Raw genomic sequence first — 23,711 nt, 5'->3', positions numbered from 1 at the left:
GAGGCAGCTGCTGTTACCTAGACAGCAATAATATACCTTCTCACCTCCCAGCACATTGCTTGACTAAGGCGGTAATAGATTTTCTCTTACATTACTTGCGTCTCAGATCCACACATTATTTTGATAGCTGTTTACATTACAGTATTCCATATTCAGACTAGGCTTCCACATTGGGTGTTTTTTTTTTTAAAAAAGCATATTTTGTTTTATTAAAGTATATATTTTAACAAAAAATAAGTACAGTATAGACAGACAGACATAGCTAACCATATAGCAGAGATTCTACAAGGCTGACCCGTAGCCCCTCCAGGTAATTGTTTTGGCTGATGGGAATTCCCACCAGACCTCAGCCAGTGAACATGGAGGTGTGGTTCTCTCTGTCAGCAAAGCCTTGGCCAAGTCTCCCAGGCTGCAGCTTCTCCTTCACCAACGCAGGCAACGCTTCGTGGGTTCACACTCATCCAGCCCCAGATCTGTTCGCTGCAAGGCTGAAACATCAAAAAAACAAAAACATGAACCCAGGCCCTGATAGTGATGGAGGAGATCTATGGTAAAGTTCAGCAGGTATAACTACCCTCTGAAAAGAGCCTCACTGTGTTTTTTTATATAAATTCTTTATTGACTGCAATTTATATATTAACCTTTTGTCGCACAGTTGTATGCTTCACAAAGGGCCTCACTTTGACTTGTCAGAGGTTGCCTTCTTGGGCAGTCGCAGCCTGCTGTTCTGGGAAGGGCCTGTCTGTCGAAATGCAGGTGCTTTAGGGGGGGGGAGGTTCAATCTCTAGTATCTACAGGTAGGACTGGGAAGGACCTCTGCCTGAAACTCATCCCCAGTGCAGGCGATTCTGAGTTAAATGGGCCAATAGGCAATGTGCACTTGCCAGGACAATTTTAGTTTAGCCACTTCACTCAGTGTTTCCCGGCTTGGTTTGGGGGTTTGTTCGTGGTTTCCAGGGATGGAAGCGGCTTGGAACAAAGTTGGAAATTGCAGCTGAAGTTGTTAGCTGAAACCTGAATGATCTGAAGGCAGTACACACCCACACACCAAGTGATGGCACCTTGAGAGCCAATGGTTAATAAATATGCAAATAATGGGAGGAAGGGAACACAGTTCAGAGGCAGAGCAGTGTACAGATGCAGGTCATGCTAATGGACCTATATCCCAATGAGCACCAGCATTTGCTCCACAGGAGTCCAGCCATATCATTCACAGCTGAGTGGCGCTTGGGTGTCCTGCCTTCCTAGAAGCACCTTTGTGGACAGGACCACTAGGAAAGGGCCACAGCAGAGCATCTACCTTGCATGCAGATTGGTCCAGGTTCAATCCCTGGCACCTCCAGGTAGCCTTGGGAAAGATGCCTGGAATCCCGGAGAGCTGCTTCCATTCACTCTAGGCCAGGCATGTCAAACCTGCGGCCCTCCAGATGTTTTGGCCTACAACTCCCATGATCCCTAGCTAGCAGGACCAGTGGTTGGGGAAGATGGGAATTGTAGTCCAAAACATCTGGAGGGCCGCAGGTTTGACATGCCTGCTCTAGGCTGTACTGAGCGAGAAGGACAAGCAGTCTGGCTACATAAGGCGGGTTCCTATGTTCCCACTAGCTTCCTTCAAAACCCTCTCAGTGTTTTCTTCCCTTCCAGAAGATCCTTCCTGCCAGATCCCACTCCCAAACCCAGCGACTTAAGCTGCCTGGGCCATTCTGGAACGGCATGCTTACTGGCAGAGTACTGGTAGTCTGCTTGCCAACCCAGACTTGGCAGTGTTCCTGGGTTGACTCGCACGGCAAGGCTTGTTGTGAGGCTTGCAGCTGGCCTGCAATTGTGGGGCACTGCTGCCCATACTTGTCGCCTGACCTGCAGAGAAAAAGAGAAAGCAGGCATAAACAGATATGTTGATAAGGAGCGACCAGCAGAGGTTGTGCACTTAGAAGTCATGGGATAAGAGACAGAAGTTGTCTTACGGCACACATAGACTTTCTGAACAAGCATGAAACAAAAGTCAGACAGTTTCCACAGCAGGGGCAAACAAGCTATGGGAGCCCTCTAAGAATCTGCACTGGGACCAAATCACACATTTACAAATACAGTGGAACCTTGGTTTATGAACACCTCGGTTTATGAATTTTCGGTTTATGAACACCGCGGACCCATCTAGAACGGATTAATTCATTTTCCATTACTTTCAATGGGAAAGTTCGCTTCAGTTTATGAACGCTTCAGTTTATGAACAGACTTCCGGAACCAATTACACCCATGCTTCAGTTTATGAACATTTCTGTTTAAGTACTCCGCGGACCCGTCTAGAACGGATTAATCCACTTTCCATTACTTTCAATGGGAAAGTTTGCTTCAGTTTATGAACGCTTCAGTTTAAGTACTCCGTGGACTGTCTGGAACAGATTAATCCACTTTCCATTACTTTCAATGGGAAAGTTCGCTTCAGTTTATGAACGCTTCAGTTTATGAACAGACTTCCGGAACCAATTGTGTTCATAAACCGAGGTACCACTGTAAGTTAAATAGTATCTCCTGCTGCAGACATGAAGCCTTCAAGTCCAGACGTTTTAAGTACTAAGCACCTGGTAAATAATGGGTGTGCCAGGTCAAGAACTGAATTTTATAATTTTACCGCACCGTCCTATACATATCTACTCAGACATCAGTCCTACTGGGCCTCATTCAAGTGACGAAGTTCCACTAGGACAGGCATCCCCAAACTGCGGCCCTCCAGATGTTTTGGCCTACAACTCCCATGATCCCTAGCTAACAGGACCAATGGTCAGGGAAAATAGGAATTGTAGTCCAAAACATCTGGAGGGCCCAAGTTTGGGGATGCCTGCACTAGGAGAAGCTAACACAGGCATTCCCAAACTGCGGCCCTCCAAATGTTTTGGGCTACAATTCCCATGATCCCTAGCTAACAGGACCAGTGGTCAGGGATGATGGGAATTGTAGACCAAAACATCTGGAGGGCCACAGTTTGGGGATGCCTGAGCTAACACAACAGGGTTCCCCCCTGTCCCTCCCAAAATTGGCTGGCAGCTTTGGGGAAACCCCAGAACAGCACATGGTGGGGGCAGACCATTCTGCCCAGCAAGCTGAAAAGCTTGCACTGGCAGATTTATTGCCATAGCACTACTTTGAATCGAATTCCTCCCAATGGGTTCAATGGGACTTACTGCCAGGTAGGGGTGGATAGGATTGCAAGCTGAGTCTGCATCAGCAAGGCAACTCTTACGCCCTATTCTGTGCTTTGGTGTCTTCATACTGGGCACTGACCTTTCATGGGAGTGGGAAGGAGAAGAAGACTAAATCCAAATGACACACCGTCTACCACAACTTACTTGCATTTGCCTTTGGGAGATGCGCCACCTTTTCTGGAGCAGCAGAGGCCTTCTTCACAGGACCAGTCTTCGGCGGATCCAGCCTGGGGCCCAGCCTTGCTTTCACATATGGTACTGGTTTTTTAACTTTGCTAGGTGGACCCTGAAGGCCAAGCTAATGCAGCAAGATTTTTAAAAGAAGAGCAAGCTATGTCAAGCGGGGAGAATGCAAAAAAGCAACTATCTCTTGGGAGGATACATTAGGCCTCGCTGCAATGGCTGCATGTATGTGGACAAATTGAGTTGCACAAGTAACATGCAGGAGTTCCATTTCCAGAATGTACATTCACATTAACAAAGGTAAACAGTGCCAGGCGCTCCTGTAGATGTTAGTTTAGGGCAGCGTTTCTCAACCGGTGTTCCGTGGCACACTACTGTGCCGCGAATCGCTGGCTGGTGTGCCGCGACGAGAAGGGCGATTTGCATTGTCACGTCGCTGACCCGCCGGAAAGGAAGCCGGCCGGGTCACGATGCGAGGCGAGCGCCCGCGTCGTGACCCGGCCTGCTTCCTTTCCGGCGGGTCAGTGTTGTTTATTGGCGGCCGCCAGGCACGTGACACTGCAAATCGCCCTTCTCGTCGCCGCATGTCGCGACAAAATTTAGAGTCGGCATCCAGCCGGAGCCCAGAGAGGGCGCCACCGCCTGGGGAGGAGGAGGCAGGCGGGGAAGGCTGCACAGGGCTTCCCTTCGCCGGGCCAGAGCGGCGGCGGCTGCCTGGGGCGGCCGGGAGGGAGGCAGCGGCAGCTGCGCGACCGTGTCTGCCCGCCTGGGGTCTGTGCGTGCCGTCTAACGTGTCCCCGCTCGCTCCGCAGGCTCTGCGCCTGGTGGGTCCGCCTGGCTACCGCGCAGCAGTTCTTCAGTGGCATGCTTTACGTCTCCCCTCCAAACTAAACTAAATATAGGGCGGCACAGAGTTGGTGTGCCGCGGGATTTTTTTTCATAGAACAAGTGTGCCGTGGCCCAAAAAAGGTTGAGAAACACTGGTTTAGGGAACCTATATTCTGCATACTGTTAAAGAACATAAGAACCCTACTAGATGAGGCCAATGGCCCACCTAGTCCAGCATCCTGTTCTCATCACAGCCAATTGTGGGAAGACACAAAGCAGGACCTGAGCACAACAGCACTCTCCCTGCCTGTGATTCCCAACCACTGACATGCAGAGACCAGTGTTTGAAACTCCCATTGTTCTAGGCGCATTTTGCGACAGGGGATTTCATTAGCGTGAGCAGTTTCTGAGCTCTGGGTGCAGTACTGTGCCGAAGATTTCAGATCAAAACTGCGAAGTAGAAGGAAAGGAGGACCTTTTCTACCTCCCCACTTCCAGTTACTCTCTGAAGACTGGAGAAGAGACCCTCTCAAGAATATTAGGGGGTGTGGGCAGGGGAAGGACTAGAGCATGTGAAAAATGGAACTCTGGCTGCAGTTCATTCATTTTCAGCTTTGTATTCTTGTTATTAAAAAAGCATGCCTAGACATTCCATTGTTGCGCCCCTAACCTAGGTTTAAGGTGCCATTTTGCTCCCAGCTTTCATATCTCAGTTTCTAACACTGGTAGAGGCCCAGTGCCTCAGCTATTGGAGGTGGAATCCTAGCCATTGTGGTTAGCAACCATTAACAGCCCCATCCCTCCACTAATTTGTCTCACCTTCTGTTAAAGACACCAAGCAGGTGGTCATCACTACCTCCTGTGGGAGTGAATAGTTCAACTATGCACAGTGCGAAGAAGTACTTTGTCTGCCCTGAATATTTTTGCACTGAAGGATAGGCCTAATTCTACCCAGCCTGCTGTGTGCGCCACTCCTTGGTGTTGCCCATCAGAAATACCTGAGATGCCTCCAAAGAGGCGACCTTGCCAGAAGATTTCTCTGTTTCCCTCCAAGGTCCCTTCCTGTTGGTTTGAAGGGGAGGCCTCAGACTTGGCAGGGTCTTCTTATTTTGCGTGGGAAGGGTGGGTGGAGTTGATCTTTCCTTCCTGCTGCACCTGGTAGTTGTCTGCGACAAAAGACACAAGAAACAGGCTGGAGCTTTGGGAAAGAAGTGGGAACAAGCTATACACCTCTGAGAAGGACATCTTGGAATCCTGGGGCCTTCTGCATAAAGGTGCCCTTTTACATCCCCCTGGGCCCATGCTGTTTCCCAGCCCTGGGAAATTACTCAACAGATGGTGGGTTGGAGATCAGATTCAGGAGAAGATCCCTCATCAAATGCAAGTGTAAACAGCATGATTCATAGGGCATTTGCAGCTACAGAAACTGACTGTGTGTCTTATCAGAAACAAGTCCCATTTAGTTCAGTGGGAATTACGCCAAGCTAAGTGGGCACAGGATTGCAGATTGAGGCACAGCTACGAGTAATTGACACATGCAAGCTCAGGAAGAGAATCAGGATCAAAGCCAGGGATTCCCCGAGCACACACACTCTGTGCTCCAAATGAAATTTGCATTGGTCCTGCTCCTGCCACTGTACCTTTTTAATGTCCAGAGATTTCGTTGCTGCCAGTGACCTGAGTGGCTGATTGGGCCTGGATTTCTTGGGGAGTTGGCTGTCGGGGATGCAGGCATTTGATTTATTCTGGCGTCTTTTGGGAACAGGTGGGTCTGCATCACAGGAAGTAGGACTTCCCATCTCTGGAAGCAGAGCTTTGGGGGAACCTACAGAGCAGCAGCTTTCGGGTCCCACGGTTGGCAGCAGGGCTTTCAGAGGGCTGTTGCTCACGTTGAATGTCCTTCGTCTGGGGGCCCTGGAGTCCCTCCTCACCGCATGCGAAGATTCAATGGAGGGCAAAGGCTCAAAATCGGGAACCATCTCAAGCCTTGTCTCAGAGCTGCCGTTCTCCTTCTCCAGCAGCTCACACCCCTCCATCAATTCAGCCAGCCTGTTGGCTTCCCTCATCATCTCCTCTAGCTTTTCGGGACTCAGAGGGCTCCACACCAAGGCCTTGCCTTCACTCTCCCCGCCAAAAATGTTCATGTCAATTGACTGGGCCGCACACCTTTCACTGGACTCAGTGGGGCAAATGCCAGAGACCGCTTCCTCCTCCTCCTCTTGTCTGAAGCAAGAAAGTCAAGAATCAACAGGGAACCGTATTGGGCAAAATATACAAGCACTGTGCAAAAAGGAATGCAATGAGAGAGGCTTCCCATGTTGGATTTTTTGAATAGTCAAGTTACTTTAGAGCCGGTCTAATGTAAATACTGTCTGTTTAAGAGAAACAGGTGCAGGTGATTTATGTTGATTGCCCACAGGCGTGGGCTCTGCTTCTTCTATATAAGGCTCTGCCAGAAAGCCGTCTGCATCTCTCAGTTAAATTCTTTCAGTTTGATTCATCTCTAAGTAGAGCACTCTCTCAGTTGTTCTGTTTAAGAGATTCCTTAGTTGAATCTTAGTATGATTGCTTAGTTATAATGCTAGAATGCTGTTAATTCTTGGGTAGTTTAATGGGAGTTATGTGGGAGTTTGTGGGAATGTGGGAGAAAGCATTTATCTTTAGTTTAAAGTCTCTTTAGAGTCGGTTTGTTTTTCAGTTAAAGAAACCCAACCGTTTGTATTTTCATCTGCATACTTTTACAAGTGTGCAGCTAGTAAGGGGTTTCATATAAGGGAGATAATTCCCTACGCTCTTGGTGGTGTTTTCTTAGCCAGGTCAACTTCTGACTGCGTATACTCTGCGTGAAGCGTACTTTAAAGGGCCGCTGTAAAACTGGGATATATGATTTAGGTTAAGTAAGTTTCAATACCCAGTTTTCCCCAATATTATTCTTATCATATATATTAATTTCTAATAGGTTATGGGCCCAGGTTTGAGACCTAAAGTATGAAACTAAGTTTGGGACCCAGTTTTATAGAAGTTTGTGGCTAAGACTTGAGCTAAGACATCCCAGAGGGGGAAAAAGAGACTATTCCTACAGAGAAAGTGGAAGGCTGAGGCTGTGGCTGTTTGCCTAGTAATTAGTGCAGCTGTGAGAAAGCTGAAACCTGAGAAAGCCCTGAGCTACTTGATTAGATAGGAGGCTGCTGAAAGGCAGGGAACGCTGAGTAATTTAAAACCAGTGCTGTGAGTAAGCAGTGTGCATTCCTACCATGGCAGAGGGGGCATTTTCTCAAGGAATTCTTTTTGAGAGACTCAATTATAAAAACTATGCACAGTGGTGCCTGAAAGCCAAAGCATATTTAAAGAGACAAGGTCTATGGACAATAGTTGAAAACCCACTTGATAGTAATCCCACAGATGAGGAACTTAGGCAAGATGAGAAAGCCAGTTCCACTCTCATTTTGAGTATTGAGAATGCCCAACTACCACATGTTCAAAATTTAGTTACAATGAAAAGGTAAACCACCGTGAGGTGCAAATATTTAAATGTATAAACAACCTTCACATATACAAGGAGATTCAAAAAAGTGTGCAAAGTCTCATACTCGAAGTCTTAAAAGTCCAGTATAAAGTGCAATAAAGTCCGACAATAAAGTGCTATGATGTATCATGCGTTATCTCTTCCCATACGTTCTTATCTCATCCGACGGGTGGCCAGCTTCTCGCCCGTTTCACAGGAATGGTTTTAAGTAATAAGAAATTCATATGATGCACCATAAATACTTGTATACTTCTTTTAAAACATCATACAGAAATGTTTAAAATTACTCACCAAAGGTTCATGTGTGAACTAACGAAGCTCACAATTCTCAAAGACTGATGAAATGCAACAGTTAGTTACAAGGTTAAATACAAGGTTCAATCAGTAAATCATTTCAAATCACCAAATCCTTACAAGAAGTACAACACCAGCAACTCTTAAAGATATACAACTGTTAACAATTTCATGACTAGGATAAAAAAAACGTACTCCACCATATCCTTGAATTCCTCGTTCATAGAAAGGCACTAAACTCTGGAGATTTAACCCCGCGGGTGCTAATGAACCAAATCTATGTATCCAGTTGGCTTCTTTTTGGTGTAGTTTCCTTTTCAAAGCCTCAGCATTTATTCCAGAGTGTTTGTGCTTATAAATAATAAACCATTTAAAGTCCGTTGCTCTGCAACATTGGGAGAGTATGTGGATCTCTTTCTAAACCTAGGTAAAGATGAGTCTATAGGTGTATTGCCAAAAACTTTTTAAAAATTTTATAAGTCTAATCAGCCTAAAGACATCCACTCAGGTATTAAATGAGTTATATCGGGGCATTGGCACAAAAACCAAACCCAGGTTTAACACTTTCCTTTCCAAAAAGCTCAGAGGTCGGGTAGATAAATTGTCTATTAATTCCTTTGTCTGTGTCGTCTCCCTCGCATCTGGGAAAAATGCCCCTTTGAGCGGTTGTTCCTAGTCCAGTATCTGGGGCTGGAGGAATTTTCATGGAGAAATTCATCTCCAGAATTCGTGGCTGATTCAGAACTTTCCCCATCTGTAGTCTCAAAGTCAGAGTGAGACTCTACTGGAGTGGCCCATGTAACTTTTTTCTTTGGGTTTTTGGAATTCTGCCACCAATTATAAACCCTACCCGTATCATAATCTTTAGTATCCCTGATGAATTTTTTGATTTTAAGCTCTTTCAAACTATTCTCAAATTCCTTAATATTGTTTTCCATCTCCCGCATTTTCCTTTCATAGACGCCTCCCTCCTCAGTGGTCTTAAGGTTATGTTCTAATTTTCCAGTTTCCTCTTTTATTTTTATAGCCTCTTGTCTAGATCTTTCTACAATGAGCAACACCAGGTCCAGTGAACATTTGTTCAAAATAGATGCCCATTTGGATATAAACGTATCATCCTGCCGGAACAGAGCAGGTGGTTTGTTCATACGTAGACCTCTAGGAATTTTATTTACTTTACAATAATCTGTAAGAGATACCGCATGCAGGTGGAATCGGGTTTCTCTTTTGCGTAAATATAAATATTGATCCCAATGATTGGTGGTGGAGCCCTGCTCTAAGCTCAGCATAGACGGTAAGTCTGATAATATACGATTTTTATCTTCTTCAGAGAAGGCAAAAAAGCCATCGCATGTGGCCATGTCTCAAAATACACAGAGTAGCAGCAACAAAGAGACAACCACGGTGATGTTGGCGAAACAATGAAAAGGTAAACCACCGTGAGGTGCAAATATTTAAATGTATAAACAACCTTCACATATACAAGGAGATTCAAAAAAGTGTGCAAAGTCTCATTCTCCACATACTGTCCCAATGTTGCAGACCCACTTATCACCACGTTTGAACAGATGGTTCTAAGAGACATCACTAAATTGGAACAGGAGACTCGATCTAATTGGTCCAACTTATCGAGGTTAGAATATAATGCCTTAAGAAATCTTATGATTGATAGTAACATCATCATCAAACCCGCTGACAAAGGAGGCGCCATAGTTATCTTGGATAGAGTTGATTATTGTAAAGAAGTAAGACGACAATTGGCGGATACCTCATATTATAAAAAATTGACTGGAGATCCATCAGGACACATTGGTAGACTTGTTAAAATTGTTGTAGAGGAGGCCGAATTATTGGGCCATATAGATTCCCATTTAAAAGGATACCTTATGAATCAAAATCCTCGCATTCCTGAGTTTTATGTGCTACCCCAAATCCATAAAATTGGTTTTCCACCACCTGGCAGACCGATCGTTTCAGGATCAGGCTCTATTTTGGAACCCCTCTCAAAGTATATAGACCATTTTTTGAATCCCAATGTGAAGAAATTACCATCGTATCTACATGATACAAGGGATTTTATATCTAAGGTTGAGGGCATACATATCCCAGTATCTGCAATCTTGGTTACCATGGATGTAACATCATTGTACACCAATATACCTTTAGAGGAGGCTCGACGCATTGTGGAAAGCATATTCCTCTCTAGAGAAATCCAACAACCACCTACGTTTTTTCTCATGGAATTGGTTGACATCGTTTTTGAACATAATTTTTTCAAACTTGACAGTGAATTCTTTTTGCAAACTAAGGGAGTGGCTATGGGGAGTGCATGTGCCCCTAGCATAGCTAATCTTTTTATGGGAAAGATAGAGGAAGAGTACCTGATGAATTCAATGGCCAACCCTTTTTATGAAAAAATATTATTTTACAAACGCTTTGTGGATGATTTGTTTTTGATCTTTGAATCATCGGAAAGCATAACCGGATTTTTTTTCGTGGTGCAACACGATACACTCTAGCATTAAATATACTACACATTTTCACACACAACATATAACCTTCCTTGATACTATTGTATTGAGGGATAGTGTGAATAAGTTAGCTGTAAGATCCTTTAAAAAACCCACGGATAAACCTTCATACCTGCACTATAAGTCATATCACCCGATGAGTTTGAAACAGAATCTACCATATGGCCAGTTTTTAAGAATTAAACGAAACTCTACTTTCTCTCATGACTACCACAGAGATAGCAATAACATGGCACAAGATTTTCTATCCAGGGGTTACCCACAGAGAGTAGTTAAATCGGCACAATCTAGAGCATTCTATAAACCTAGAAACAGTCTGTTTGAGGAACACACAAGACAGGAAAACCAGCCCATTACTTGTGCTCTTGACTTCACTCCTTTGGCTTATTCCATCAGTAGAATCATTAAAAAACATTGGCATTTGGTAAAAGATTTGCCGGGTTGTGCCAGAATTCCAGATAGGATATCGTAGAACGAGGAATCTTAAAGATATGTTGGTACACACAGCCATTTCCGATGCGCGCCAGACCCAGAGCAGTATACGGGGCCACTTTAAAAGTGCCGCCTGTGAATTAACGCAAGAAATTAAGGAATTTACAATACCTGGTTCTTGCAAACCTGTCCAGTTGGAGTCTTTTACAAATTGTAATTCTCGGGGAGTTGTGTATGCCCTACAATGCAATTGTAAATTATGGTACATAGGTAGTACTATTAGACCGGTGAAAGTGAGAATCTTAGAGCATAAAAATCGAATCCTTAATAAAGTTTTGGAGGCGCCACTCACGTCCCATTTTATTGAGCAAAACCATAGAGCAACGGACTTTAAATGGTTTATTATTTACAAGCACAAACACTCTGGAATAAATGCTGAGGCTTTGAAAAGGAAACTACACCAAAAAGAAGCCTACTGGATACATAGATTTGGTTCATTAGCACCCGCGGGGTTAAATCTCCAAGCAGAGTTTAGTGCCTTTCTATGAACGAGGAATTTCAAGGATATGGTGGAGTACGTTTTTTTTATCCTAGTCATGAAATTGTTAACAGTTGTATATCTTTAAGAGTTGCTGGTGTTGTACTTCTTGTAAGGATTTGGTGATTTGAAATGATTTACTGATTGAACCTTGTATTTAACCTTGTAACTAACTGTTGCATTTCATCAGTCTTTGAGAATTGTGAGCTTCGTTAGTCTTGTTAAGCCTTCACACATGACCCTTTGGTGAGTAATTTTAAACATTTCTGTATGATGTTTTAAAAGAAGTGTATAAGTATTTATGGTGCATCATATGAATTTCTTATTACTTAAGAAAGAGTCCGAACCCTGAGGAAACCATTCCTGTGAAACAGGCGAGAAGCTGGCCACCCGTCGGATGAGATAAGAACGTATGGGAAGAGATAAGAATGCATGATACATCATAGCACTTTATTGTCAGACTTTATTGCACTTTATACCGGACTTTTAAGACTTCGAGTATGAGACTTTGCACACTTTTTTGAATCTCCTTGTATATGTGAAGGTTGTTTATACATTTAAATATTTGCACCTCACGGTGGTTTACCTTTTCATTGTTTCGCCAACATCACCGTGGTTGTCTCTTTGTTGCTGCTACAAAATTTAGTTACAGCAAACGAAATTTGGGAGGAATTAAGGACTATTTATATTAGACAAACTGCTGGAAGCAGAATTGGGCTAACAACGTGTTTTATATAACACAAAGCTTGCTCCAGGACAATGTGTGAAGGAGCATTTACAGAAGCTGACTGCACTTTTTGCAGAATTGCAGACAGTAGGCGTTCAGATAGATGATGAGAACAGAGCTTACATTACTCTTAGTTCTCTAGACCCTTCTTGGGACAATCTTGTTCAAACACTTGAGTCTATGCCTAGGCAGGAACTCACTATGGGATATGTCTATGGGAGGCTCATTACTGAACAAGAAAGATGTTCAAGACTAAAGGAAGAAGGTTCTAAAGGGGTTCTACGCCCTCAGTCAGGAGCTGTTAGAGCTTCTACAGGTCCTAGTTGTGAGGGAGATGAGAAGGCATTTATTGTGCGCAGATGCTATTGATGCCAAGACCCCACACATTTAATTCGTGACTGCCCTCATCCTGAAAGAGGACCTAGTTCACATGAAAGTCAGAGAAAGTCATATTTTCTGTTATATGGAAAGAAACCTCCAGTTAACCATTTTAAAGTTTTTGGTTGTGAAGCCTGGGTATTAATCCCACGTGCGCAGAGACGCAAAGAAGAACCCAAATCCCAAAAAAATGCGTTCTTATGGATATCAAAGTCTGACTAAAGGATGGAGATTTATTAATCCTGGTAAAGACCAAACACGAGTAATTGTTAGTAGAAGCGGAGAATTCTGCGAACAGAATGGTTGGGCACACCTGCATGGAAATCCTGATATTCTGTTATTAGATAAAAATGTTACAACTTACCCTAGGAAGAGGGAACACCCTAAATCTGACAAAGAGGGTGAAACAGAGTCAGATGATGGTGCTGTTGATCAGTTAGAGCATTCATCTTCACTTGAAAGTGATGTAAAAGTGGAGGAAGAAGAAATTCCTGATTTACCTAGAAGGTCCGAAAGGACAACGAAAAGGAAACCACCTGATAGGTTTGGTGCCACGAATGTAAGAGTTTGTTGTGTCACCTGTGAACCAGAATGTTATCAGGATGTATTAAGTTTATCCAAACAAGAGAAAGATATGTGGCAAAAGGCAATGGAAAAAGAAATGAAGTCTCTTAAAGACATTGGAGTATATTCTGTCACATCACTACCAGAAGGCAAGGAGGCAGTAGGGTGCAGATGGGTCTATAGAGTTAAGAGGTCTGCCACAGGAGAAGCACGATGTAAAGCACGTTTAGTGGCGAGAGGGTTTACGCAAAAGCCAGGCATCCATTACACGGCTGTATACTCTCCCACAGCTAGGAGTGATACAATGAGAATGCTGTTAGTCTATGCAGCACAAAGAGGTTTAAAGGTCAACCATTTTGATGTTGACACAGCCTATTTAAATTCACCATTGGAAGAAGAAATTTATATGCAACAACCTTTAGGGTTTAAAGAAGGAAAACCTGGACAAGTTTACCGGTTGCATAAGTCCATTTATGGCCTAAAACAATCGGCTAGGAACTGGAATATTTTTCTAGATAATGTGCTTACAAATTTGGGATTTAAAGGTTGTGTGGCCGACAATTGTTTGTATGTAAGAGGTTCAAATAATAAAAAGGAACTAGTTTTAGTTTTTGTTGATGATATGATTTACGTAGCTGAAACTGAAGCCCAAATTCAAACTTTTTCAAAACAGCTACAAGGTCACTTTAAGATTAAAAACCTAGGGGAAATACATGAGTACCTAGGAGTACAAATCACAGGAAGTGAGGATGGAAGTTTTCTGTTAAATCAAACAAGTAAAATTGAGCTACTACTACAAAGATTCAACATGTCTGAGTGCAAAAGTGTACGGACACCTATGGAAGTAGATTTTATAAAAAGTGCTCAATCTGAAAATGATGTAAAGTTTGAAAGTCCTGAGTTATATCAGTCTGCTATAGGAAGCTTATTATATTTATGCGTGTGGAGTAGGCCGGATTTAGCTTATGCAATTGGTATACTCAGTAGATCAGTTTCTGAACCAAAGAAACATGATTGGGTTGGAGTAAAACGTATTTTCCGTTATTTAAAAGGAACCAAAGATTTTTGCCTAAAGCTATCATCTTCTGGAACTGAACAAATTAGTTGTTTTGTTGATAGTGACTGGGCAAACTTGCCAGACCGAAAATCAGTGTCCGGTTTGGTCATCAAATTTGGAGACTCCTTGATATGATGGAAATCGCGAGGCAAGGTCTAATAACTTTGTCTTCTACCAAAGCTGAGTTTTGTGCTCTTTCGGAATTATGTAGAGAGCTAGAATATTATATTAGTTTGGTTAATGATGTTCAAGGAACGTATGAGTTACCCATTACGGTCTGGGAAGACTGTCAACCCTGTATATCTTTGGCCAAGACGGGAAATTTTAAATCCAGAACATAACACATGGATATACGTCTCCAAAATGTTTACCAACAATTTAAAAGAGGTCTGATACAGTTAAAGTACTGTCCTACAGAAGATAACGTAGCTGACGGTCTAACCAAACCTCTAAGTTTTCAGAAACATAGTGATTTGTGCAAGCACCTAAATCTGGCAAAATGAGTAAGATATAAATGTTCAGTATTTAGACAATAGACCGGGAGGGGGTGTTGGATTTTTTGAATAGTCAAGTTACTTTAGAGCCGGTCTAATGTAAATACTGTCTGTTTAAGAGAAACAGGTGCAGGTGATTTGTTGATTGCCCACAGGCGTGGGCTCTGCTTCTTGTATATAAGGCTCTGCCAAAAAGCCTTCTGCATCTCTTAGTTAAATCTCTTAGAGATGAATCAAACTGAAAGAATCTAACTAAGTAGATCACTCTCTCAGTTGTTCTCAGTTTAAGAGATTCCTTAGTTGAATCTTAGTATGATTGCTTAGTTATAATGCTAGAATGCTGTTAATTCTTGGGTAGTTTAATGGGAGTTATGTGGGAGTTTGTGGGAATGTGGGAGAAAGCATTTATCTTTAGTTTAAAGTCTCTTTAGAGTCAGTTTGTTTTTCAGTTAAAGAAACCCAACCATTTGTATTTTCATCTGCATACTTTTACAAGTGTGCAGCTAGTAAGGGGTTTCATATAAGGGAGATAATTCCCTACGCTCTTGGTGGTGTTTTCTTAGCCAGGTCAACTTCTGACTGCGTATACTCTGTGTGAAGCGTACTTTAAAGGGCCGCTGTAAAACTGGGATATATGATTTAGGTTAAGTAAGTTTCAATACCCAGTTTTCCCCAATATTATTCTTATCATATATATTAATTTCCAATATCCCATCCCACAGAAGAATCCAAAGCAGGAGACTTCCGGTCTGTCGCGGCGGAGAGAAGGACGCAGGGACTTCGCGCGCCGAAGTCCCTGGCTTCTCGGAGGGGGGGGAAGTCCGCAGAGCGAGCGGACTCCCCGTAAAAGCACCGGGTAGAGAGTCCCGGTGACTCACGCGCCCAGCGGCTGCTCCGTTTTGCGGATCCCCCGCTGCCCGAGAGCTCAGTAGAGCGATCGAAAGCCGGCGGGGTGGAACCGCGGGAGCCATTTTGGGCTTAATCTTACCTCCGTGAAGTGAAGCTCCGAGTCCTGACCCGGCAAGCGGCGGATTCTTCCGAACAAAGTTAAAGATTTCCATAAAGTAAGTGGAATTTTGATTACGGACTCTAAATTTAACAATTGGAAAAATAGGAGAGACTTTAAAGTAACGGAAGTCGGTCTCTTCCTAATGGAAAACCGGGAGGCGCTTTAAAAAGATCTTAAGCCGAACGACGAAAAGCATTTGAAACTGTGGACCCGAAAGAAAGAAAGACTTTTTCGAACCCTCTCAACTCCCGAGTCTTGAACCCCTTGAGGTACAGCATTAAAAAGGGGGAGAGTGTTTTGACAGCTGTCAAAAGCTGTCAAACTGTCAAAGACCGGGTGGACTTATTGCACTGTTGTGATCAGTAAAAAATTGACTGAAAATGTGTTAGAACCATTTAACATTGGAACTAAGAATGGATTTGTGATTGAATAAAAAGACAAAGGAAAAGAGCAGCCAAAATGGAGTCGATCGTCTAAGGAAGGAATTTTCCAGCACCCTTTGTTCTCCACATCCTGTTTGTCTGCGGTCAGGAAAAGTATGAAAACAAAGTACTCTCGAGCCTTCCAGGAGGCAGTGCTAAACTGTCTACAAACATGGGAGGACATTTACAAGGAACGGCAACATCCCAATTCACTAGCAGATGAGGTTGAAGTCCAAGTCCAGGACTCAGAGGAAAATTTGAACTTGGAGACTGTGGAGATTGAGACTGGTTGTCAGGAGAATCAATTTGATGGAAATTTTAAAGAGGACTTGGACTATAAAAAATACACTTGGGATGAAGCAAAGCAAGGACTACAAAAGGAAGAAAAACAAGCAGAGCAAGAAAATGAGAAGCAAAGGAATGGACTTGAAGATCCTGGGGGGGTTGGAATGTGGGGCGATGTCAGTGAGGAATGGGAAAGACAGGGGCAGAGGGGGACAAGGGCCTGGAGACGGATATGGGAAAGAATGGGTGTGGGATGAAAATTTTAGTTAAAAGATTTATTTTTAGTTTTTGAAAGACGGTTTTCGAAATTTTGGCTTGTTAACGGAAATGCTGATCCAATTGGGGGAAAAGATTTAGGGAGAGGAGATGGGGTGTAAAAATGAAAGAAAATAAGCTGGGTTTTCTGGAGGGAGACATAAGAACGGCCTAGGAAAGTATTTAAGTCAATGTAAATTTTTGTAAGTTAAGTTAGGTTTTTAGGCAGAAAGCTGCCTACTCTCCTCTCCTTACTCTGAGCTACTCAGTGGCAGGGAGTGCTCGGGGGGGATGAGGAGGGGATATAAGGGAACCTTGGAAATGCTGTGCCCTACAGGTTCCTCTTGTGGCAGGAGGGGGCCTGTGGGAGGGCAGCATGGAAAAGGAGGAGGATTGAGTTAATAGTATAAGAAAAGGATTTTAAACTGAAATAGAAAATCCGCCATAAGCTTTTAGATTTTGTTTAGGGAAAACCAGGAGGAAGACTATCGAGGAAGTCACAATTTTAAGGTTAAGAATATAAGAACTGGGGAGTCAATTCTCCCCTATTATTGTTATGTGTATGTTTGTTTAAGTATGTTTATGAAAGAGCTGGGGGAAACCAATCCTCAGAGCTCCTCCATTCCTGTCCCTTCAGTGGCAGGGGGGGGAAGAGGGGGGAGGAGGGAGGGGGGAGGGGGGAGGTCAAACCCAGCTCACAATGGACCCCCTTGGACTCCCAAAGCGCACGGGTTTCACTGGTGGCAGAGGTGGACCAGTGGGTGGAGGGAAGACGAAGGGACAATGTTGTATTGTATGTTTGTGTAGTTGTGTAGTTGTGTTTGAAAATTAATAAAAATTATTATAAAAAAAAAAAAGAATCCAAAGCATCGGTTTTGGGATAAAATCTGAATAAAGCTTGTGAACACTAGTGCTTCAAATTACTAGTCTTTGATTTCTGATTAGAAATGTATTATTTTATTGACACAGCAATCTGCAGGAGGTTGGACTAGATGGCCCTTGAGTCCCTTATAGCTCTACAATTCTATGGCACTGGAAGGTTTGGATGTGGCAGGGGTAGCCTTCTGCCTAGCCCCAGCCAGCTGCCTCAGCCTTCACCATCCAAGTAGTGAAGAGAAGCTGCCACTAACCGCACCCCCCAAAGCCAGCACAAATCCCCAAAGCAGGGAGTTTCCAGAGTAGGACTGGGCTGGCACAGGGTCTGCTGGTTCCTGTTGGCAACGGACCTGATCCAGCGTCTTTGCTGAGTCAGCTGGCACAGCAAGCAGGCATTCCCTCCCCTCCCTTTCACCCTGGCTGGTAGAAGCAGCAGGGCTGTGGAAGTGGCGACAACTGAGTCACTCCATCAAGCCCCACCGCTGTGGGCTAGGATCTTGGATTGGCCCCTTATTGAGAAACAAAACTTATAGACTGCCCTTCACTTCAAAGCAATCACAGGGTGGTTCCAACCAGGGTGGATAAAAATCAATGATTATTAAAATAATAAAATAATAAATAATAATTATTATTATTATCAGATTTTTTAAATATTTAAATAGGATTTTTATTAAAAATAATAATCAGTTTATTAAAATAAAATGCTTTTGGAGGAAAAATCTTTCTAAAGATAGTTTTCCATTTAAGTTACATTGTAGTCCAAAGGCTATTCATCAGGAAATAGGGATTTGTTTTAAGTTTTTCATGTGTGCTAAAACTCAGTCTAAGTTTTTCTTTCTTCTAAGAAATTTGTTTAAACACATCAGTTAACAAACATGGGTACATATGCTATAATGTTATTGCTTGAGTTAAATAAATCGTTTAAATTGTTATTAAGGAAATGATTATTTTTCTCCTTCCAATAAAGTACAGCAGGAAAGTTGTCCAAACATAAACAGTTAACTTATTAAACCTCACATTTCATAATTATCTGTCTATGTATTTCTAATAGTATAACCAAATCAGTAATTTTTTATGTAACTGTAAAAACTACTCTGAAAATTGATTATTCCAAAAACGAAACCTTCCTCTGGTTGTAAATATTAAGATTATAACAGCAAGAATGAGTCTTTCTGTAAAAAAATTATTTAAATCAAGTCTTACTGACAAGTCTTACTGACTAGCGATTTAAATCGATTTGATTTAAATCAAATCCACACTGTTTCCAACATAGTGGGAGAGATTCAATGACATGCTATTCAACGCTCCTCCCCATGCACACTGATCTGGGGGTTCTCCCAATCTGGAGGAGTGGATTTTGGCGAGTTGTGGGGGACGGGGAGGGGGAGGGAGGCCTCACTGTGCTGGTGGGAGCCATTGTGGTGGCTTCCGCAAGCACATTTGGTTGAATCTGGTCCAATAAATAAAATCACAATACCAATAAATTAACCCATACTAAAATACCCTTATATTACAGACAAAACAGCAGCATAACAAACAGATTAAGACACGGGTCCCAAAACCTACCGCGCTTCGGGCCTCCTCCAACCCGGAAGTGCGCCGGAAACGACGCTTGCGCATGTGCGCAAGCTATTTCCGGTGCTCTTGCGACCCAGAAGTGGGCAGCCGCATTGGTAAGAGCGGGAGGTGGCAGCGGGTGGCGGGGGTTGCCGCGGGCCAGTATAAATCGATCCTTCGGGCTGTATCCGGCCCCCAGGCCGTAGTCTGGGAATGCCTGGACTAAGACTTCGGTACCAGCTAGTACCAGAGTGATTTAAGTATCTCTAAAACCTTGCGGGAATAAGTATGTTTCAACCAGGCATTGCAAGCTTCTCCAGGGAGAAGAGTGTTCTAAAGCAGGAAAGTGACTACAGTGGTACCTTCTTTCCCGAACGGCTTGGCTCCCGAACAAATCAGCTTCCGAACGCCGCAAACCCAGAAGTGTTGTTCTGGCTTGCGAACGTTTTTGGGAAGCCGAACGTCTGTTTCGGCTGTCAGCATTGTTTCCAGGGCCAATCAGAAGTAGCACCTTGGTTTGCAAACGTTTTGGAAGTCAAATGGACTTCCAGAACGGATTGAGTTCAGGAACCAAGGTACCACTGTACAGCAAAAGGATGTTGCACATTACATTTGGACTTACAGAAATTGTTTCTATCAGAACTTGCTTATAGCTGTGCCACGTCATTCTGTTCCAGTGTCTCCCTACAAAAGGAATGGGGCAGGTCTTTCTACGCAGGCCATTGGTACACATTAGCAGTACAGACACTTTAAGCGAGCACTGCAGCCTTGCTACAGATTCTGACAGACCTGCTTACAGTAGCTATTTACAGATTTGAGGGTGGGACACCCCGATTTATATCACCAGGGATTAGATTCGTCAATCAACCTTACCCGTCAAAAGAAGAAGACGACAGACTAAAATCCAGTGTCTCATCAATAATAAATTTTATATCTGGAGAAAAAGAATAAATCATTATTATTACAAGTACTCACTGAGCCCTGACTATCTACCTGCTCATATTACCAACTTTAAGCAGAAATCACCACCTCCATACAAGCAGGAATCATCCCAATAAAATGTAATTCCTAGCTTGCAGTAGAACTGAGATTTTTCTCAGTTAAAATGCTTGGGTATTGAAGATGCCATTCCCAAAACTGTGTGGGGAATATTTTGCAGAATAGGGAATTAAAACACGTGTATATTCTCGATCCACTTCCCATTAATAAGTACTGAGAATGGTAGAAAGTCAGAATCCTGATGCTAAGGGAAGCTGAACTTATACAACTAACAGTCTGGTCCTATGCAGAATTAGATGCACCGAGGTTAACTGAAATCACTGGATTAGGTGCACCTAGTTCTATATAAGATCTGGCAGCAAGATGTGCTCTGAATATTGCAAGACATAAAAATAATTAAACTCCACTTCCTCAAAATATTTCAGTTTACATGCAGCCCCTGTGTGCATGATTTTTTTTTTGTAGGGAGAAGATTGTTGATATAAAGGAAGGAGTGGCTCCACCCCCATCATTCTGCCCGGACACTGAGGTCCAGTACCGAGGGCCTTCTGCCGGTTCCCTTGTTGCAAGAAGCCAAGTTGCAGGGAACCAGGCAGAGGGCCTTCTTGGTGGTGGCGCCCGCCCTGTGGAACACCCTCCCATCAGATGTCAAAGAGAAAAACAGCTACCAGATTTTTAGAAGACATCTGAAGGCAGCCCTGTTTAGGGAGGCTTTTAATGTTTAATAGATTATTTTATTTCATTTTTCTGTTGGAAGCCGCCCAGAGTGGCTGGGGAAACCCAGCCAGATGGGAAGGGTATAAATAAAAATTATTAGTTATTATTATGAGCAAACGTGTGCTGTTCCTTCAGTTCTGCTGCTCCTGGCTAAACCATACTTTGGCTTATAATAATAAAATAATAATAATAATTTTTATTTATACTCCGCCTTCCCCAGCCAAGACTCAGGGTGGCTAACACCGAATATAAAACAGTTAATTAAAATACAACTTAAAAACAAGATTAAATACTTAGCATTACATTCAAACCTTGAACAAAACTTATAGCTCGTGCTTTGTCTGGAGTGATACAAACTATGAGCTTGGATTCAGACCAAATGTTAAGCCAAACCATAGCTTAGCCCTAAGTTGGTGGCAGCAGCAGGACCAGGGAAGAGGTGAAGCGGATGTGATCTTTGTTACACGATCATAGAATCGGAGTTGGAAGAGACCACAAAGGCCATCCAGTCCAATCCCCTGCCAAGCAGGAAACACCATCAAAGCATTCCTGACAGATGGCTGTCAAGCCTCCGCTTAAAGACCTCCAAAGAAGGAGACTCCACCACACACACAGGAACCCACACATTTGCTTGTTTGTAGTAAGTCATGGTTTGCCTTAGTGTTACATATGAACATACATAGGGTGCAATGGATATTGTGGTGCTCACCTTCATTTGGCCACTCCATGTTTTTCAGGAACCCTCCTACAATGAAAATAGCATGAGTTTGGCTTGGGCTTGATAAGTTTTGGGGTTGACTTGGTTTGTGAAAGTTATGCTACGAATTGGTTACCAGAAAGTGTTAACAAACTGTGAAAGAATGACAAATACGTTTTGCTGTAGTTCATTACTAGAAACCTCATTTGGTACATTTTTTAGTAGAAGCTGCAGATTTGTATTTTTCTCTCTGCATTTTCTCACCTGCTGTTCCTCTCCCTCCTCTCCCCCTACTTCCCATATTCTATTTCCATTTGTAACCTACTTAGAAACAGCTTTCTGAATTGTAGCTAGCTTAGCCTGCTAAACAGCAATAACAGTCCTTATGGAATATACTTTTTAATTGTTCACACTTTTAGGTACTAGCCATCCTTTTTTGCCTTTGAAATTCTGCAAAACACCATATACACGGATAACACTTTATTAAGTATTTTTATGTTTTAAAAAGCGTAGGGCCCCATTAGCTAAAGTGGTAAAGATAAAGGGTTCTTAACCGAGGTACCATGTACTGTAATTTCAACGCTGCCGCTTAGCAGTAACCACCGCCCAGGTAGCTGTACTGTACCTCAGATACGCCTCTCTCCTCCGTCTCGAATCACCAGTGGCTTTTCTGGTTTTAAAGGGAGAGCAATCACCGGGCGTTCACTCCAATATTAAGTATGCAAAATTTGCACCTCCCATCGCCGCTGCAAATAAAACGTTTTCCGGTCCTCTCTCCCCGCGGGTTTGCTTTTTTGTGCGAAGTCTTAAAAGGATGAATTCCAAAGCATGCTCACTACTGTATATGGTGGCTTTGCAGCTAGTCGTAATTAAAGGTATCCTGGATCCTTCCCGCCACAACTGAATAAAATGCAGGTAGCGGTGTTGACATGGGGCGGGGCGGGGCAATCAGCAGTATGGATCTGCTCATTTTCCTTCTCTATTAATTCTGCAAAGCAGCCCCATTGCCCGTGAGTCTAAGGTAGACGCGAGCATCTAGACCAAGCATCGGCAACCTTGGCTCTCCAGATGTTTTGGAACTACAACTCCCATGATCCCTGACCACTGGCCCTGTTAGCTAGGAATCATGGGAGTTGTAGTTCCAAAACATCTGGAGAGCCAAGGTTGCCTATGCCTGATCTAGACTAACCAGCGTCCGCCACCACCAGGCAAAGTTTGTCCCAGGCTAAAATAGTCACCACATTCCTACTTGTCCCGCTGCCGTGTTTTAGAAGTGCATTCGTCACTTATGTGCCCTAAGATTGGTAGCGAGAGATGTTTGGGGTTCTCCCGCTCACTGCCACGTTTTTAAACGCTGACTTCTATGAGGGAGCGATGTTTCTGATCTTCTCTCCTGCCTTAGTCAAACCACTGACGGGAGTTTGCATTCTCCAAGGCACGCTTCATGGAAAGGTGCAAGGCAATGCTACGCATGCTGGCATTGCGCCGGCTACTAAAGATGTGTTTCTTTGCCCAGAGGATTTAGGAGCCTCTGCTATTTGAATACCCGTTTTTACTGCTTCGTGGATGTTAAAATGACATTTGGGTTGCTTTATTCTGTCGTGCACAGCCTTCCTATCGTTGTAAGTAAATGAGTCGAACGTTTTCTCGAAATAAGCCCCTTTGCGTTCAGTGAGGACTTCAGTTCCCAGATAAACGTGCACAGGATTGCAGCCCTAACTCCTGAGTAAACATGCTTTTAGGACTGGGCTGTTAAGGGGGAAAGAAAAAAGACGCAGCTGCTGATGGGCGTGTTAGTTTTGCCGGAAAGCGGTTACAGGCAAGAATTCCGAATTGCGAGCCCCCCACCCCCCACGCTCCGGCCCCAGGGAAATCCAGCGCCGCAGAACCCATTCACGTGCAGGCCCAGCCGCCATGCGACATGCAACCCCTTCCCGCCGGCGCGGGCATTTCCTCCCGCTAGCTCTCACCGCGAAGCTCCTGCGCTTTGGCAAGCAGCGAGAAGAGAAGCATAAACAAATTCAAATTTCCCCTCCCGCCTCGACGTCACAAAGACCCGCTTTGTTCCTGCGCGCTGATTGGCCCGAGGCTTGCGGGAGCTTGTCCGCCGCGCCTCGGCCTTCGTTTCCCCTAGAACGA

The 23,711-nt window shown here is 43.7% G+C and overlaps 1 protein-coding gene across 3 annotated transcripts; it reads right to left on the bottom strand.

Annotated features, from left to right (window-relative positions):
- Positions 1–169: 169 nt before the first annotated feature.
- Positions 170–23,709, bottom strand: PSRC1 (proline and serine rich coiled-coil 1). Of its 3 annotated transcripts, none has more exons than XM_088674139.1 (8): positions 23,543–23,709; positions 21,585–21,620; positions 20,033–20,093; positions 5,855–6,437; positions 5,213–5,380; positions 3,348–3,501; positions 1,722–1,857; positions 170–488 (listed from the first exon to the last, which is right to left on the bottom strand). In XM_088674139.1, exons 1-8 carry the CDS (start codon positions 23,583–23,585, stop codon positions 458–460), a joined length of 1,212 nt encoding a protein of 403 aa, XP_088530265.1. In that variant the 5' UTR covers positions 23,586–23,709; the 3' UTR covers positions 170–457. The 3 variants fall into 3 exon arrangements, with proteins under 3 accessions (XP_088530265.1, XP_060133458.1, XP_088530266.1); XM_060277475.2 differs by lacking the exon at positions 23,543–23,709 and adding an exon at positions 22,198–22,634; XM_088674140.1 differs by lacking the exons at positions 20,033–20,093; positions 21,585–21,620; positions 23,543–23,709 and adding an exon at positions 13,005–16,555.
- Positions 23,710–23,711: the final 2 nt, after the last annotated feature.

This window comes from Zootoca vivipara, chromosome 7, assembly GCF_965207765.1.
Source record: "Zootoca vivipara chromosome 7, rZooViv2.hap1.1, whole genome shotgun sequence".
NCBI lineage: Eukaryota > Metazoa > Chordata > Lepidosauria > Squamata > Lacertidae > Zootoca > Zootoca vivipara.
The sequence above is the reverse complement of the archived record's forward strand: the minus strand, read 5'-3'. Positions and strand labels throughout refer to the sequence as shown.

Bases quoted from the DNA above. Each gene is read 5' to 3' on its own strand.
- PSRC1 (XM_088674139.1), bottom strand. From the start codon at position 23,585: ATGCTTCTCTTCTCGCTGCTTGCCAAAGCGCAGGAGCTTCGCG. The intron at 5,381-5,854 runs GTACAGTGGCAG...CTTTTGTCGCAG, and splicing joins AATCTCTGGACATTAAAAAG to ACAACTACCAGGTGCAGCAG. The intron at 3,502-5,212 runs GTATTTCTGATG...TTGCTGCATTAG, and splicing joins CCTCTTTGGAGGCATCTCAG to CTTGGCCTTCAGGGTCCACC.